Here is a 19,062-nt window from a genome sequence, read left to right as displayed (position 1 = left end):
CTGCGGGGCTGCGGAGGTGCGGGAGGTGCGGGGCTGCCATCGCTCCGCTCCCCTCCGCCGCGCTTAACCCTCCTGCCGCCGCGCCGGAGAGGGACCCGGCGGCAATGGAGAGGGACCGCGTGTGAAGCGCTGCAGAGTTTGCGTGGTGCGTTTGCTGAGGCCAGATTCTGCTCTCCGTTGTTCCAGGAAATTCACAAATTACTTCTTTATCACCTTATCAGTACCTTTTGATGTGACTTTTTTCCAGTGACGTATTTTTAAATTGAAAGTCCGACTGCTTTTCAGTCTGGATCACTGGGGTGGTTATCCACCATCCCTATGATACTGGAAAGCATGGAAAGCTAATAATAACCTGATGAGGAGCACAGATTTCCCAGGCTGACTCCATTCGTTCCCAGAAGGTTTTTCCAGCCGTGAGTAACAGCTAAGCAAATGTTAGTCTAAAGAGACGTGCCATGTTCTGGGTACTGAAAATCAGGCTGCAGAGGGAGCTAGTCTCAAGGCAAAACTCTTCTTCCGTATTCCCTTTCCATGTCAGTTGATGTGATCCCTTCGGGTTGATCTCAATGCCACAGAGACAGGACTCCTGAAAATCCAGTTTTGCCCAAATATATCTCATGTTGTTCCTCAACATGACCGTTTTCCAGGCCAAGTTTGAGGATTGAGGCTGTTTGTCTGGGATTTCGTTACAACAGAGTGGTTGAAACTGTAGTTTTGAGTGATGAGCCAGTCAGCCAGAGGTATTGGCCGAGCACTGCAAATGTGCGCACCAACACCCCAGAGCAGGTCCAGAGGGTCTGGTGCAGCCTTGGATATGTTGGACAGTTTCTGCACAGATGGTCGGTGCTTGCAGAGTAAATATGATGCAGTCAGGAGTCAGGTTTACTGCACATGCTCATATTTCTGCATGGAAATACAGCAACTCAAGGATCCACTGAAGATCACAGTGACAAATTAGTTTGAGGATCCTAGAGGCAGCACAGCTCAGCCCTCTGGTGATCTCTGGGCAGTCTGAGTATGGTGGAGGTGTGCAGTTGTAAAGCCGTTTATACTCAAAAGTGCTGTCAGCGCCCATGGTTGTTGCTTTGCCTCTTGCTCCTGCAACATGGTAGTAGCAACTCATGTTATGTCTCTTGACTTAGAGCATGGCTACTCCACAGCCCCGCTTTGAAGCAACGTTTCCTTCACTAGCTCTTAAAAAACAACACGAGCATAAAGTGAAGAAAGCTGCCCTCAGCTGGGCAGCTCCCAAGCTGCTCTCTTATGGGAGGTGGCAGCAGCTGCCAACTGCATGTCCTAGTCTGGTTCTGCATCTCGTAGTCTGGCCAAGCAGAAATCTGGAGAGGACAGAGTCTATCAAGTCCCATCCTATTGCAAGATGTGGCACTTAATTATCAGCTGGCTTTGGTTGCTTGGCCCCTGACTGTGTGTCTGTATACAAAGTGTTCTAAATCTATGTAGATTTGGATTCTTCTTCACCATGGAAAGATATAAAATGACAAGTGAGCAAAGACTGATAATGCCAGCAACGGAATAAGGTGCAGAGATTTTGACCCCTGTGTCCTCACTTGGTGAATGCTGATACTGTATGATGGGTTTTCTGTGGTCCATGTGAAATGATTCAGTGTTGTAAGGTCATTTCATACCTCGTCTTCCGCTCTGCAGCCAGCAGGCAGTTGCAAAGCAGTGCACGGGGATGAATATCATATCTTGATTTCTGAGGCACGTTGAGCTGAAGTGATTTGCCAGTTGTCGCACAGGTGGTCAGTGGCAGAGATGAGAGTGGATCTCTGTATCTTAGCTCTAGTCTGGTGCTGTAGTTACCAGGCTGCGCTCGTCTCATGGCTCTGCACAGGTGAGCACAGCTACAACCTCTGCTGGGATTTCAAAGTCTTCCTCCATATTTTTCCTGCACGAGCAAGCTGCTAGAACCTCTTTTCCATTTTGTCTCTGTTCCCTGGCCAGGAAAACATAATTTTGCATTGTCCTTTTTAACCTCTATTTAAACTTTCGCTTAACAGAGTTGAAAAAATAATCTATTTGCCACTATTTATCATAGTCTAGTTATCTGTTTATATCATTAATAAACTATTGAAAACAAAAGTTCTAACGAAAAAGTAAATACTTTTAGAAATAGTTTGTTTCAGGCTGCGGTCTTATACGTATGTGAATAGGAACCCAAATGCAAAGGGCATAAGGAGTTGAAATGGGAGTCCACGTCCATCATGTTTTTACATTAATTGTATTTCTCAGCGTGCCCCAGGCTTTGGCTGATGGGTAGGGTTTCAGTAACAGAAAGTCTGCTCAGCCCAGCTAGAAGCAGTCACGGCACCAGGAATCTGCTGCGCCGGGAGGTGGGGGAGAGCCCTGCCGGCACTCGGACTGCTCCCCACCAAAGGGGGAACGCTGTACTGGATCTGCACCGCGCACCGTACTGAAACAAAGCCTTTCAGCATCTGTGGCAGGGAAGTCACCAATTGCCATATGTCACTCTGCTGTGCATATGTTAAGTGGGCCCAACCAATCGCATTTGCACATTCTCTGTGTGACTTGTTGTCCCACACAATGAGGGCCCTGTTGTCACCAGCGCTAATGCTATGCAGTCTGCTTTGCCGTAGTGCAGCAGGCAGCTTGCCTCTTCGTATCGTAGCACATTTTGCCACACAAGCGTGGCCCCGGTATCGCCGGATGCTTTGCAATCTGTTGCTCTACTGAGTGGAAGCCCTGCTGTCACGCTTGCTGCAGCCTGTTGGGCCACAAAGGAGCAGGCGGGCTGTGGGCAGGGACGCGCTCTTCTCAGCTGCTGTCTCAGAGCCGTACAGACCCTGTACCATGCCTGGGCTGCTCGGCAACAATCAGTCACATAGCAGGAGTGACGGGTGCTCGTAACAAGCTTCACAGCTCTTTGTCCATAACTAATCATTGCCATTCCTTAATGATTTTTATTTGTATTTGCTTCGTGCATAACAAGCACATCCCAGACTCCGAGTCAGTCTGACTTGCACAAAGGGGAGAAATGGGATACTTTCTTATGTTACTTGAAGCCCTTCTTACACAAACAGCTGATATAGGCAAGGTAGAGTAGTGGCCCAATACTTCACTAAGAAACAGAGCTCACTGCAAGATTTGCTTCAAAAACTCCTTGTGTACCACCCTTTAATTCAAGGCTAGGAGACATATAGGCTCTAGTGCTGTGAACTTCACTGAAACAAACCTGTGACTGGCACAGCCTTGCTGAGGATTGCAGGCTGAACTTCTGCTCAGAAGAGCCCCAGGAAAACAAATACATGCTTCTGAAGTATTCAGATACCATAATGTTGTCTCCAGGCTACAGTTAATGGTGCTACGGCCACCTGTTGACCAGTGAAGATGTGATAAAGTACTGAAAAGCTTGTGCATTCGGATGTACCACCAAAACTGCTAGCATCCATTTGGAGATTGTACTTGGTGGAATAAAGTGCATATACATGGAAACTAAATTGGGACTGGGAGTACAGTTTTAATTTAGGCATGCCGTAAGACTAGGTGCTTGATCCCCAGACTGTAATTCCTTATTGTAGCTTTTCTCAATGAAGAGCAGTTGGCCTTTCTGCCTGTAGTGTCTTTTGACACACAACTTGTATAAAGTCAGAAAAAAGCCCCGATTTAGCAACGTAATTTTATAACATTCACACATCTGGTTTCACTGAGGGCTTTGAAGCGCAGTAAAATGGATAAGATAGAAAGGGAAAAAAGAGGCAAAGAAAAAAAAACCCTGCCTGTAGAAATATGACTGATGCCCAGACCTGTCTGTACTTGTTAAAATGTGCTAGAATGACAACGTTAACAGCTTGGCCAAACATCAGAAAATCACTACTTCATCTGATGCTATTAGCTGAGTTATTCAGTAAACACAGAGCTGGAAAAATAGTGATGCCTGCCTGGGCCTCAGGGTGGAGCGGCAGAGAGATCGCACACGCGTGACTGGGAGATGCTGGCGAGAGTCTGGCCCCTTACGCAAGCTACCCCACACTGCTGCCACACTGTCTTAAGTGGCCTGGTGTCACTGGGCCTGGAAAGCCCAGTATCTGGTATCTAACCAGTCAGCAATTTGGAAGGTGTGCAACATGAGAGGGCCTTTCTGGACAACGCTTCAGGGAGACACAAGGATGCCACTTCATGTTTCGCTTGTAAGGCTGTGTTCAGGCTGCACAAGAAGTGAGGGTGAGTCACCAGCCACCCCAAGAGTGAGTCGTGTGCCTGATAATCACTTTCCAATGTCCCGCTTCCCTGAGGGTGGGATTTTTTAACAGGAATACAAATCCCCATCAGCTTTTGTGGTATAACCTGGACTGTTAAATTTCTGCAGCATTGACACCACCAGCAGGATCTGTCTCTTCAGTGTTTATCATTGCCTGTTCAAAGGCACACCTTTGGGAGGTGAAGGAGTTGATCTTTGGATTTGTGCCTCCCTCACAGGTCTCCTAAAATGCTGTGCGCTGTCTTCGGGTTACAGGCCCATCACATCTGCCTTCCAGTGAGGCATGACTCTCACCTGCCTGGCTGAGAGAGGGGGAGATCTGCCAGGTTGTGTTTGTGCTAAATCCTGTCTAGCCAAGTGTCATCTCCTGAGCAAAAAGTGACGCAGAAGAGGGAGTCTGTGATAAAGCCAGAGGTGCTTTATACTGCTTTATACTGCAGCTTCACGCTTCCTGGAAATGTCTCTGAGAAAAAAGGACAGCGCTTTAAACAGCACTTGCCGTAGGCATGTACTTCATTATGGTCTTCATGCAAGGACACAGTGAAATTCAGTTCAAAGAGGGAAGGAAAACCATTTTGCAGTAACCAGAGATCAGATTATTTGGTAAGCACAAAAGCCTTTTGAGTAATAACTTTTCTGTGGAGAGTCAGATGGTTTCTATATGCTTAGTAGTCTTAGTTACCCTTGAACTGTGTAATTCAATTGAGGTGCCTCACTCAGCTTTTAAGCCACCTCATGCCAATGTATCACAGCGCAGCCATATTCCTGGACTGGCAAAGCCACTGAGCATCTCTTGCAACCAGTATCTGCAGCGTTTGGCCTTGATCTTTGGAGGGATACAAGGATAGTCTGACTGACTAAAATCCAAGCCCGCCTCCTCCAGTGACCTAACTTCAACAGTAGTTGGAAGCAAGGCTGGAGGTAAATTGGTGCTTTAAATTTCTGATTGTACTACTCCAGCAATACGCAGGGGGTATCACATAGGTTAGGCAATAGAGAATTCAGAATCAAGCCAAGAGAATACGTGGCTTACTCTGTTGGCAGTGAGGTGAAGAAATACAGAGAAATAAGCAACTGAGCAGAAATTAGAGGGTTTTTTAAATGTTAACTTTGCTGTCCCAGAAGCCAAGAAGCCAATATGTTATGGTAACTGGTACAGTTTTCGCTCTTTTCCTTCTTTTCAGTAGAGCTGAATGTTTAAATGATTTAGCAACTGAAAGTGACAGGCAGCATGCTGCTGGTACAGGGGAGAGCTTTAGAAGAGAATGGAAAAAAGTATTATATTTGCTTATACATTAGTAGTTCCCTAAAAATATATATAGTCTAAGGTAGTAGATACAAGCTGTTCCGAAGTACCAAACTGTGTCGCTGAACCAGACCATAGTGAGAAAAGGGTGGAGACAAAAAAGTGGGGTTTTGTAGTAGTTGTTCAAGTGCATCAAATCTTTCCAACTTTGGAGCCTAATTTATGTTGATGGATAAATTTCTACATTATGTATTCAGACTGTGTGCTAGAGAAGACTGAGAAAGCTAAATATCTTACTAAATCCCGCTCACCTTGTGCTGGGGGTCTCACTAATATTCTTCTAACTAGGCAGAAAGGGATCAGCCCATCTCCAAAGGAGACTCAGAGGAGTTGATGTTCATAGTTATTCATTATGAATGCTGCAGCTGTTCTTTCTGAACACAGACCTAGGAAGCAGAAGGGAGACAACCTTCAAAATGTACAGCAGATAAAGGAAGGTCAGTGGCTGGCAGGAATACGGGAGGAGGGAAGAAAGGTGAGAAGTTTCTGTTAAAAAACAACAGTGACCCCCTCTGCCTGCAGGTCAGCAGCATGTTTAAATCAGTAGTTCTTTTCTCTTGTGCTAATTAGTAGGGGCTACAGTGGAGGTGCATATTCTGTCAGCTTAAATTCAGTTAGCTGAGAAGGTAGACTGTGTCTTTTAGGTATTCTTTTCAGGTAAACTCTTTCTGTTAGGCACAATCTATTATCTAGGGACCCATCCTTCACTCACCTGAGGTTGTGGAAAATTTCCTGTGTCCCAGCTGGGATCATCAGTGTGTCCAGAAAGATGAAGAACAGAGGCCTATTGCTTTCCACGATATCCTAGCATTGAGTGCACTCGTAAACAGAGCACACTGGACAGATGGGTCACGATTTGTTTGTACTACCTATATATCTTTATGTTTCTTATTTATCTTTATATATATTTATTAATTCAAAGACCATTTAAAATGATTCCCTTTATTTAAACATCCTCTAGATTCTATCTGCTTGTTTGTGCCTCCAGGAAAATCAATCTGTGCAGGGTACTGAGCACAACTGTAATAAAGGAGAAAGAAATAAAATAGACAGTGAAATATGATGTGCTCTCTCCAGAAGGGAAAGTAGCAGCCTCAAGCCAAAGTCCAAAGGTTACGTACTGTGGTAATGGTCTTATCTAACCTGATTATACCTATACTTGCAGGTAAACAGATTGAGACACGCTACAGTCATGAAATGACTGCAGCAAACCCTGATGAGACTCACTGCCACCCCATGCTCTACATTAGACTGGGTTGCAGCAGCAATCACCAGAATCCTTCAAGATCTAGCTGTTGTCTTAGGGCCTTATGCTTCTCTTGGGTATCCCCAAAGATTTGGGCTGCTTTGGTGAAGGGCCTGAGGAGAAAACTTAGAACATGCATAAGTGTCCCGTGCTCCTGGCTGAGGGACTTTGTCAGATGTTCCGATCAGGTGCTTTGTATAAGCATAAACCCCAACTTCATTATCCTATGGAGGATTAAATCCAGTTGTTGTAGGGGTTGATACAATCTTGAAATGAAAGGGAGTAGGAATGAATGTTTCTTTTAAAGACATTTCGGTTGTATCTTGGGTTGTATCTTGGTCAGACTTCCAAGCTTTTTTGTTCACTTGCTGTCAGAGAAGTTTCTACTCTTTTGCCTGTTACCATGGCCTCTCTGTATGACTGGCATTTCCTATATGATGTAGGGCTGTGCACAATCTCAGCACCAAGGCTGTTTCCTCATTTTCAGCAGAGCTGAGCCGCGCATACTCTGAGCCCAGCATCCCAGCTTCTCATGAGGTCCTTTGCTAATGGCTGAACAGCGTCTTTGTGTTTAACCTTTGAACAGAAAGCTTAAATATTATACAGAATTCCTCTTTTTCCATTTGTTAAAGAAGCTGGACACACACACCCCTTACATGATTACATGCCTTTTGTTTGGGGACCATGAGGCTAACAAACCATCCACACTGCACAAATTTCTCAATTATGATGTGCAGGTATCAGTGACTGTAGATCTCCTTTGTAATCGTGACCATCTCTTACGCATAAATACTTGCCTGTCTTGTCAACAGGCAGCTGAAAACGAGCTCCAGATGACATGATGTTTTTGTCAGCCATGAGTGTGTGTTTGGAAAGCTGTTAGTCTCACCACTTCCCTGTTTCCCCTGTTTTGCAGATGCAAGCACACATCGCTGCCTCCTACCACCACACACTTTTCTAGTAAGGAAGAGCTGGTTGCTGGAGCTGACAGACCACTTCACAGGTCTGTACTGTGCAGCTCTATCCCCATGGCTTTTATCTCCTTGCTTCTCTTGACCTCCCACCTGGCTTCCTTGCAGGGAACCTGTGGGCAACCCTGATCTTGAACTCTCCACCCCCTCCCAGATCTTTCTTATCTGTAAATCTGTCTACTGCTGCATCCACAGCTTTCCCTTGAGTCTCACAGGCACACCCGAGAAAGCCTGATTTGTGCAGTAACTTCTGACGTTGGCTGTGGCCACTCACAATTATCCAGCCACCTGACCACACAGCACTCTGCACCTGTTCTTTCAGTATTTCAGGGATTGTCTGATGTTCTCCCCCTCCACCACTCAGTGGCTCCCTACCAGGTTGTCTGCCATATTAATATTAATTTATATTAATGAGCACCCTGTACACTTTCCTCAGTCCGGCCTTCTGGGTTCATTTCTCTTTCTTTGATACTTTTCCAGCTGTTGATTAACACTGGCTTTTGTCTCTGCTCTTTCATGTGTCTGGCCAGAGGTAGTGGGAAAGCCTTTTCCTCTGCAGCTCTCTGAAACAGCCCTTACCCTATCTCCTGCTTCATCAGCTGCATCTTCAAATCATGGCTAATGCTTCCTTTCCGTTAGTATTCAGGTATCTTCAAGCTAACTTTCTCTGCTATGCTTGTTCCTATTCCCTTGGTGCTACAGTTTGCAGGGGTAGACAGTTTTGTTCCCACCTCCTCCTGAGCTGAGAAACCACAGTGGCTGAGAGCGGGACACGCAGAAGGAGCCTACCTGACTGGCCGCAGCTGCCATGTTTGTCTCCTCTCAGTGGCTCTTGAGCCCTCAGTCTTGCTCTCTCAGAGTGGTCGTTGCCTTTGTACCACTTCCAGCACTGGCGTTCTTAATGGGAAGATATTTTGTTTGCATGGGAAAAAAATGCTAAGCTGATGCCATAGTTGTGTCTGTGTGTTCTGCATGGCCTGCGTGTGGTGCCTCATCCAGTGTGAAGAGGAGTTGTGAGCCTGGTGATCCTAGTCTCAAGTAATAGCCTTTCAGAGAAGGGAGCAGTCAGAGAAAAATTCTGCAAAAATGAGAGGGTCTTAGAGCTTGAGACCCCCGGTTCGTGTGTTTTTTTCACTGAGCACATGACATTGTGTCCTTTTGTTGGCTGGGAGATGGGTAAAAGCGGGCAGGAAAGCCAAAAGGTTTGGAGTTTTCTTGTTACTGTACCACATCTGCCTGATCCTTTGTGCTTATCCAGAGCCTATCGCTGGAGAGTCTTGGGGCACCTCCCAGACATTACTCACCACCACCTCCCTCAAAACAGGAGATCACTGGGGGAGATAGGAGAGTGTGAACCCTGCCGAGACTAGTGTTCTGTTTGCCACATTATTGCTGTAAACTCTGGAGGTGAACGGCACTGTTGAGTTTCCACCCATTATGGTGTTCTGATGATAAAGCTTAGATTAAACCCTTTTAAAAATACAATATAGTAAAACCAATACAGCTATTTTACAGTGAAGCCATCAAATGCTCTGTGCTGTGTAATGTGCGCAGTGTGGTTGAATCTAGTACTTCATTGCCTGGGTTTGTCACATGTGGGTTCAGTTTAAAACTAATGGAAAGGCCAAACATCATGAAGACACAGGTATTCCCCCTCCACCCCCGCTGATGAATGTAGAGCTGCATCAAAAAGGAAGTGTTCTCCTAGTGTACTGAACGGAACGGTTATAACTTGAATGCTATTCTTATACATTTTGCCAAGTATAATGCTCAGTAGGAAGTTCAACATCATAGGTGATGGGATAAGAAAAGGCAAGTATCTTAGAAAAAAATAAATTCTCTGATAACACTGTAAAGAACATATGATCTTAGCAGAAAGGAATTTTTAAAAGTCTGGAAAAAAAACCCTTAATCTTTAGCCTCTGCCAACAAAAAATAAATTGAGAAGGACCTTTAAATACAGCTAATAAATTCACATGCTTGGGGCGGGGGAAAAAAAATCAGTTTGTAGTTTGTTAATGTACTGGCAAAGTCAGCTGCACGTACAGCTCTGTGCTCTGTTCAAACAGAGAGCATGTCTGAAAGCCGCTGCCGCGTGCTGTCTCTGCTGGAGGTCCAGAAAGCAAAGCAAAGCATTAGGGTGCACTGCAAGATAAGCATGAGCAGCGTACTAGTCCTTTCTTGGAACTGGCTAAGTGAGAGGAGTGAAAAGGGCTATGTACATATTAATCACGGCTCCGCCACCATTTGCTCTGATGGCCCCAACCACCATCCTTAGTGGGACATTGACTTTACTGGTTAGGGAAAAGCTATAATGCTCAAGGCACTAAAACTGCTCACTGTGTGTGGACGTCTCTAAAAGCTGATAAAGATGTTTGGAAGCAGAGTTATGACAAAAAATTTTTTTTTTGGCTTTCTGCTCCAATTTAATAACATCAACGTTAGCTGCTTATGCTCTCGCCTCTAGGACAGAGTGAGGGGCATGGGAAGCAACATTTTTTTTTTAATTTATCAACCTAAACTCTGCACATATACGGAAGGAAGGTGGCTTGAGAGATAAATTGAGATATATTGAGACTAGTCACGTGCACTCAAGTAGCTTTGTTCAGCTGATTGTTTCAGCTACTCTTTGGCAATTGCTCATGCGCGCGCTCTTTCTCTCTCTCTCTGTTTTCCAACCGAAACCTAGCTGACAGCTCTTCATCTATCAGGGAGGCCTCAGGGTGCCTTGCTGCTGAGATTTTTGGGCTTTATTGATTCTCCACAGTGAGGCACACAGGAATGGAGGCCTACAGCATCCCTTTCCCTTAAGCTTAGAGGGTATGTCCCAGACTGGAATGGCCTAATACGAAGCAATATGGGAAGGGGTGGGTGTGGGTGGGTGGGTGTGTGAAAAAGCAGTTCTAGTCACTGGCCCAGAAGGTGAATGTTTGTCTGTTTTGTTGTAGCTTTTTTCTTAGCTTTAGGTCTCCCTCCTTCTTCTAATGGACTTCTTTTGTGGTGGTGGTCTTCAAATTATCTTTATACTTTTCCTCCTTTTTTCCTAGTTTCTCCTGTCCTCAGCTTTTCATTTTCTTTGAAAAGCAATATCCTGCCACTCTTTTTTTCAGTCACTTGCACTTTGGGTTTCTACAACTTTCTTTTTCCCTCCACTCCTAATACAGTCTTCTCTATGCACTCTCTCCTGCCCTTCCGACCTTCACCAAGTTTCTAGTGTCTCCAGCACAGCTCTAGCTAGCACAGGGCAGCAGCAATCATCTAACAATTCACAACCATTAGCCAATTAAGTGTCATACCTCTCTTCAAGGTAGGTAATTATTTATGAACATCCCTAAGTTACCACTGCATGGTATAACAGATTGGTCAGCTGTTTCTGCTCAAAGGACCTCAGACAACAATAGTAAGGCTGTGAAAGGTCAGGGTTGGGATGAACAGTTAGAGCTGTGTGGGGAACTATAGACATCTGCTAGCACACTGCTTAGCTCTGAACTCTCCTTTTACTCTTGGGTTTGTGAGCATTAAATGTGCTCTGTATTTGTGGTGTCAAATAGGCTGTATCTTAAAAAAAAAAAATCCACAGAAAAGTCCATGTACCGCGTAGAGCTCATCATTCTACACTTCATAAATGGCACAGCGTAACTGGTCTGGCCACTTCATCCCTCACCATGCTGCTGTGTTCGCATAAACCAGGCGGTGCTTATTCAGGGAGAGGCCGTTGCTTCTGCTGAAGGCAGCTGGTTAATAAACTCATGGTGTGACGTTACATGGGGACTCCCAACCTGAAATGCTGCATGACATTTTTCCCAAAGGTGGAAAATTTATGGTTCTTAACCTAAATTAATTAAGACGCAGAACCTTAATTAAGAAGCAGGTTGCTTCTGAAACAGCTAACCCACTTCAAAGGGCTGAAGCCGTATACTTCATGGGGAACAAAGAAGAGAAAACAGGGTCAAAACAGACCATGCCTGTGCGTTGTTCTCAACCCATTCATCTCGCACACTGGGGGGGGGGGGGGCAGTGTGTGTGTGCTCTGCTGGCATTTAAAAAAATGGCAATGGAACATCTGCCACCCAAAAGGAAATTCGGGGTGTGTGGGAGGGGCATGTGGTTTATTCATCAAAAGCCACTGCCCTCCTTTTGAAGCAGAAGATGAGCCAGATGTACATTTTTGTTTGGTTCCGCTCCTCCCCCCGACTAGTCCTGGTCATGTTCTCATTGAGTTCAGTTGATCCAGAATATCCCTCTTTTTTTTTTCTCTCCTCTCCTCTCCTCTCCTCTCCTCTCCTCTCCTCTCCTCTCCTCTCCTCTCCTCTCCTCTCCTCTCCTCTCCTCTCCTCTCCTCTCCTCTCCTCTCCTCTCCTCTCCTCTCCTCTCCTCTCCTCTCCTCTCCTCTCCTCTCCTCTCCTCTCCTCTCCTCTCCTCTCCTCTCCTCTCCTCTCTCTCCTCTCCTCTCCTCTCCTCTCCTCTCCTCTCCTCTCCTCTCCTCTCCTCTCCTCTCCTCTCCTCTCCTCTCCTCTCTTTTCCTTTTCTTTTTTTTATTTTTTTTCTTTTCTTTTTTCTTCCTAGCTTGGTGGTTTCACCATAAATGCAGCAGGCAAGGTGATGCTGTTTCATCCTCTCATCATACCAGGTACACCTGCTAGCTGAGGGGCAAGTCGTTAAGGAAAAACTAGAAATCAGTCTCTCCAAAAATGCCACATTTTTCGGACCTCAGCTGCCACAGAGCTCACTGTCCTTCTGGAAGAAACACCTCAGCCTCAAGTAACTGCTGTGTTCCTCAGTTCTAGTTGCCAAGTTAGTGATGTATTTGATACCATTTATTATGTAAGATTTCGAATAGGTCATTCCTGCCCAATAGGGGATCGGGCAGCTTTTCCCATTAAAACAGAATGGTTTTAATGATGTTTCAAAAAAACCCACCACTGTTTCTTTAGAAGACATACAAGCTAGAGGTAGTCACCTTTCTTGCTGATACAATGCCAGAACACAAATGGACCCGTTGTTGAACATGGCTTCCAGATGTGCTGGCCTCAAGCACCATCGCTACAGGTTTTTGTGACTCCTGCTGGATGTCAGTGCACCTCCAGGGAGGTACGCAGACATTGCTGCAAGCCGTGCTGCTTCGGAAAATGCTGTCGGAAGTTACATCCAACATTAAAAAGAGATTGATATAAGAGATTAAGATAAATGCACAAACCACTTTCATTTTCTTTATTTTCAATCGATACTGTATGAATACAAAGTTTCTAGAAAGCTACAAAAATTCTACCACTTTATCAAGAAGGCATCAAAATGTGTCACTTTGCAAAGACATGAAAACACCTGCAGTAACCGACACAAAAATAGCATTTTTAGAGTGATGAAATAATTGCACTTAACTGTCATGGATATTAAAGTTATCACACATATGTACCGCGAAAGCTAGAATACATTTTTTTTTTTTACAAAGCACTTTATAAAAAAATTCTCTGCACACAAAACCTATAATTTTCATATTACTATCATACTAAAGATAAATTCACTTTAAAGCCAACACTTAAAACATTTTAAACAAAAAAAAGGTACCAGTACCTACACACAGACAATAACAAATACAAGAATACTGTACTGCCAAGAGGTTTGACTGAAACTCCTTTTGAAAGCTTCTGCAAATATCTTAAGAAAACATTGGAGAACATTCACTTTTTTCAAAGAGCCTTCCCTCCCTGTCTAACCTAGAGGTACTTTATCATCAAAAGGCAAGTTCTACATCAAAAGTTACCAGCAGCAGTACAATATTAAAGTAACCACTGACCATATATGAATATGCTTAAGTCACAAACCCATTTTATACACATTACACAAATAAACATAAAGTGAGAATTCCATTAAGTCATTTACAAATGTGAACAAATGCACATGGCAAAAAAAACCCCAAAACAAAACAAAAACCCAACCTGTTTTACATAAAATGTACTGAAGAATTAAAGGCTATTCAGGTTTTCAATGTTATAAAATTCTTCTGTCTTTTTTTTTTTTTTTTTTCAGGCACATATTGTATTTTTTGTCTGCAGTCATGAGCCTGAATCAGAGGCCCATAAAACAAAACAAAACAAAACCAAAAACACATATTCTGTAAGGAGGTAACGGGGATCCATCTCCTTTTAGTCAACTGAGTGCATTTAAGATTTAATTTATACACTAAAACTAATTACATGATCTCAGCAAGAATGACCTGAAAAGTTAGAAGATGAAGATGTCCAAAGTGTTTCTTGTACTTTGACTTATCCAGCCTCAATCTTTTTTAGGGGGCTAAACCTCTCGTTACGAAAGATAAGAGGGGGAAAAGCGATCATCCTGAGAAAAGTACAAAACCGGACTCTAGTATTATTATACACACCTGCTGTATGACCGGGGTCGTGATTCAGTATGGGTCGCGTACAGGGCAGACAAAAGGTTTCTCAGCACAACTGGCTGAGTGATCCGGGAAAACTATAAGGGGACCTGCTTCGGAAAGCAAGTGCGCTCTAGGACTTGCAGTGGAAAAATAAATAGATACGGATTAGTACGTCAAATGTTGTATCTGCCTCAAACTGGCCAGTTACTTACATTCACTGTTAAAGTACACCCTTCATTATTTCAAATAGCCTATACCGTGGAGGTTTTAACGGAAGAAGCTACTGCCAAACTTAATGAGCCGTAGCTGTGGTAGAAAGGGAAAGCGAGAAACAGGCATTGTATCTGCAATTCCTTCAAAATAGTGGTGCAGTACCTAAATAAAATCATTTTGGAATTCAAGTATGTAAAACTACATGTGTTAGTAGTAACTTTTAACAGCCCCAAATGGTACCATTATGCTGCTTTTAATATTTTAATGAGACAGAAGTGTAGTTCACCGCAAAAAATTAACTAGTACAGCTGAAACGTTTGGTAATAACTGAAAATATATGCTCTACTTGTGGGGCAAAAGTGTCTTTGCCCTACCTCAGTCTCATTGAGATCAACAGGATTACTCGTCTTCTAGAGGTAAGTGTGATTTAGACCTTGAAGGAATAACAAAAATAATATTTTAGAGACAGGGAGCTTGAATTATCACAATATTTAGCACACAGTGTCACAATATTTCTATATATAAAAAGTTAATCTTAGTTTTCATCAAATACTTTAAAAATCAAGTTAAAATTGTATTCACAACTATATAGTCCCTCTGACAGCTTTTGGTTTTGCTGATATTTGTTCTTTCTAACGTAATTTTCTTAAAATCTTGCTCCTCTTCCCGTCAATCATAGTTGCAGTGTACAGTATGGCCCCCGTTCACAGAAGGTATCAAATACAGAAATCAAATGCATTTTTAAGAGGAGCTAATTTCTTTTTTTTTTTTTTTTTTTTTCCAAGACATTGTCTGGGAGAAGACCAAAAAAAAAAACCAACCCTGTGTTTTGAAGCGTGCTGGCCAGAGTTTCTCTAACAGCACCTTCATCCACAACGTGCACACTCAGCGTTTCAGTGCTTCAAACCACACAGTTGCATTGACCCTAGCCATCCGCTGTTCCCCATTTTCATCTTGGTTTATGCATCTGACTTTCAGCACGCACGGCTTTGTAAACAAAATCTTCTGTCTAAACAAAAAATCTTCACAGATACTAGAGGAGAACAATAAAGTCACATTTGTCCACTGTCTGAAATACTGCAGTATATGGATCTCCCATTATGCAGATGCACAACTGGATGAAGAGAATATGAATGTGAAGCATTTCCATTTTTCTGTCACAGACAACTCAGTTGCTGGTTTGCAATGCTGTCAGAAATGGCAAACAGTAGATTATTCTTCAGCAGGTTGATCATTAGCAAAATTACTTCGCTATAAATGGTGCTCTTTGTGAATGGAGGCCTGTAGATTCAACTTATTCCAATAAACCAAAGGCATTACGGTGATAACTAAATATTTTTGGTCTCTCTACAAATTGTCATTATTATGGCAGCACTTTTCTAAGCTGGAATTTCAAACCAAAGGCACTTTCATGCTAGAGTGCAGAAGAGTCACAATTAATTATTTGGTCATGAAATTTAAAAAGGCAGCATTTATTAATACAATTCACTTTTCACGGAGAACTAAGAATCTGTAACCTCTCCTTTTGGTATAGACATTTAACTGCGCAGTAATGGGACCGACTTGTACAGAAGGTTGGTTTAGACCAAGCAGTCAAAAAGTATTTCTGTGGGAAATAGTTTTAAAAATGGAACCAATTAATAAAACAATATATAAAATTTATGTTAAGAGGCTAAAGGTACTTCTAATATAATGCTAAGGCACTGCATATTGTAATGCTTTGGCAGCTCTCAATTAAAAGGTTCCTACAAAAAAGTAACAGTAACAAGATAAGTACTTCCAGCTTACAAAAGAGCTCACAGTTTACAGGCAGCCTGTTGGACTACACACCCCACACCGAACAGTTGAAGGATTAAGGCTTTTAAGAATTAACATATACAGGGTATGGATCATTTACAGAAGTGTAAAGAAAAGACAATGGAAGTAGTTTCCCTACTATTACATATGTGAACACCAATAAACATCGTGACTTTTTATACCCTATAGTTATGGCATATGTAGTGTGCCAGATTCTATTAAAAAACCTGTACCTGGTTTTGCAAAGTTGACTTACATACTTTATATGCCTCAAAGATTTTGCTTGTCATTAAAAAAAAAAATAAAATCACCAAAACCACAATTCAAACCCTAAATAAAAGACAACTTTAGAACAAAATAAAACAAAAAAAGTAGTTTTTGACTTGTAACACCAAGTGCTTAGAATAAAGGGCTACCGTTAGGCTGTTACAATGCAGTGCTTTTCCTGATGTGATTGTTAGTGTTAAAAATGAGTGTTAAAAGAGACCTTCCCATGGACATATTTCTCTGTTCAGTTCGCGGAATATAAACTGAAAGATCATCAGCCCTAATATCCACAAGCAGGCAACAGCTAGACATCACAGCAATCATCCACCTACCGGAGTTAGATCAGAGGCAGGCTAAGGAATTCAAGCAATCGCCCTTCCACTCGGTAATGTTTGTATCATCCTCTAACCTAAGTCCTCACCAGCATTAAGTATGAGCACGGTCTGATGCAGCCGTACAGCAGCCAGCTGCCTCACATAGGCTGTATTCTAGTCTAGATAACTCAACAGTGGGCCATTCTAACAGAAGGTACTATGCAGAAATATAACATAAAAATAAGAGTGGCATTTTTGAAGACTACAGCACTGTGCTTGGGAGTAAAGTCTAGACTTAAATTGCACATGGGTGCATATTGGTAAAGGGCAAGGAGGAGGGACCCACTAAATGTTAACTGTTTTGATTCAGGACTGCAAAGGACCTTCCCAAGAACACTCTTTGCCGATACCTCATAGCTAATCTTTAAGGTGGCTTGTGCTTGGCCGGGCAGCCCTCAGCCTTTCAGACAAACGTTTTGTGTGAGACCCCGCTGCTGGCCCCGCACCTGCTGAACCAGCTGCTGCTGGGGCAATGGCGGGGCAGTGCTGGCTCTGGAGCAGAAGAAAAGAAACGGAGCAACGCTCTCTGGTGTAACCAGGAGGAACGAGACTACGTCTCTCACGTGCGCGTACCTCAGACAATCGCTCACACGCACATCCATGGTTTGAATCCTTACAGTATTAAAATATCTCCAGCTGTACTTCACTTCCTGGAGTCTTCCCTGAATATATCAGAAGGATGAATGCTACTACATCAGGATGCAAAAGGACATCAGACCCCACGTGGTACAAACGTGTTTGTTTCAGATAAGGTCTTCGCCAGTGGGAACTGGAGAGACAACTGGGAGAGCTGTAAGAGCACCATGATAAAGAGGAAATGGAGAAAAAAAAATCTCCACTTTCCAGTCTTCTTTGCCTGATGTTGGTTGTGATTTTCTAGCGGCTCATAGATATTAAAGCTGTTGATCCTTTCAGAGGTGTACGTATTCTTCTTTCAAACACATTAGTGTTTTGCTTTCAGTTTACAAATTACCCAATGTTGTCGCAATGTCAGTTGTTTCCATTCATCTGTTAATTTCAGAGTTGCAAGTTTTTCACTCAACTTATTAGAAAACATAGTTGTCCATATAAAATATAACTGCACACACAAGACTACATATAATGCGAGTCTAAATCTTCAGTATTTACCTACTTATTGCAAAATGAGCCATCTTTTTCATTAAATAATCAAATTTTCATATTAGTACAATACAACTTTATACTCTTTTAAAATACACTAGATATGTTAGGGGTAAGGGATGATGTTTTCTTTCTCTGCAATACCTGTTTGAAAGTTTAATGGATTAGAAGATTAGTTTTAGCATTGAGAAAAAATACAAAATTTGCCTAATTTTAGGACCTGTCTGTTTCTATCAGGCATTTCTTAAGGCTATATTTTTCATTTGGTTTCAAACAGAAAAACGTTTCATTTTAAAAAATAATTTAGTGAATTACATTCGTCCATATCTTCCACCCTAATTAGTTACAAAGATACTTCTATAAAGATTATTAACTTTGTGTACTCATTTACAGTTATAGCTAAAGATTCTTTTCAATGTCACTTGCATTGTAAAACAAGTATTTAATGTTGGAAAAAAACCCAAAATAAATTCTTATAAATGCTGTCAGTTTTTCCCCATGGCAAATGCTCTGTCGTACATTTTTCTATCAGAATTAAAAATAGGCCTCCACAGACAGAGGCATTAGGTTCTTAAATACAGTCTTCCCAAAGAACTGTGGTTTACAAATTTGAAGAACACTTAGTTTTAGAAATAATTTTTACAACTGTACCAGAATTTCACAGCTACAATTATATATGAACACATTAAAAATGACTTCACTAAAACAGGATTTAGAAAAATGTGGGTGAAAGTTGGGCCAGAGGCACTGCCACTTAGTGTTGAGGTTTACAGTCTGTGTTTTGATAAAGAAGTGAAATGAAGTGTATATATAAATAACTGCTCAGTCCTTTACAAGCCTGTAGATATGATGCTGTGCTCCATGTTCGCTGTTCGACACTTCAAATACACAAGCCATGCAGAGCAGAGTTTCTTGTGTATCCCTGTTTGTTACAACCTGTTTGAAGGGAAGGAAGAGGTAGACAGTATATTACAAACTTGGAAACACCAGGGCCAAAACACGAAACGACTGCCTTAATGAAAGACAATCTTTAGATGTGACTGTTTAAAATGTGCGTCCTCTCGGTCTCTCTTTGGCAATTTAAACTGATGTTTGTGACTGTGCTCACAATATCTGCTCTGGGGCTGAGCTGCAGGGCTGTAGCTCGTCAGTG

The 19,062-nt window shown here is 42.7% G+C and overlaps 1 protein-coding gene and 1 long non-coding RNA gene across 9 annotated transcripts in view; one reads left to right on the top strand and one right to left on the bottom strand.

Annotated features, from left to right (window-relative positions):
* Positions 1-5,915: 5,915 nt before the first annotated feature.
* On the top strand, positions 5,916-17,507 carry LOC142057915 (uncharacterized). The gene is made up of 3 exons (XR_012660805.1): positions 5,916-6,021; positions 7,709-7,795; positions 17,101-17,507. It is a non-coding gene; the product is annotated as an uncharacterized LOC142057915 (long non-coding RNA).
* Positions 12,960-19,062, bottom strand: part of TEAD1 (TEA domain transcription factor 1) — a 162,181-nt gene continuing 156,078 nt past the window's right edge. For 4 of the 8 annotated variants that reach the window (XM_075094850.1, XM_075094852.1, XM_075094851.1 and 1 more), the window contains one exon: positions 12,960-18,845. In XM_075094850.1, the coding sequence (XP_074950951.1) occupies positions 18,732-18,845 (114 nt within the window). In that variant the 3' untranslated portion in view covers positions 12,960-18,731. The remainder of the gene's footprint in view (positions 18,846-19,062) is intronic. The other 4 variants (XM_075094856.1, XM_075094857.1, XM_075094858.1 and 1 more) reach the window with 1 other exon arrangement.

The sequence above is a fragment of the Phalacrocorax aristotelis genome, chromosome 5, assembly GCF_949628215.1.
Source record: "Phalacrocorax aristotelis chromosome 5, bGulAri2.1, whole genome shotgun sequence".
NCBI classification, from domain to species: Eukaryota; Metazoa; Chordata; class Aves; order Suliformes; family Phalacrocoracidae; genus Phalacrocorax; species Phalacrocorax aristotelis.
Note: the sequence above shows the minus strand (reverse complement) of the source record. Positions and strands in the feature narration are given on the sequence as shown.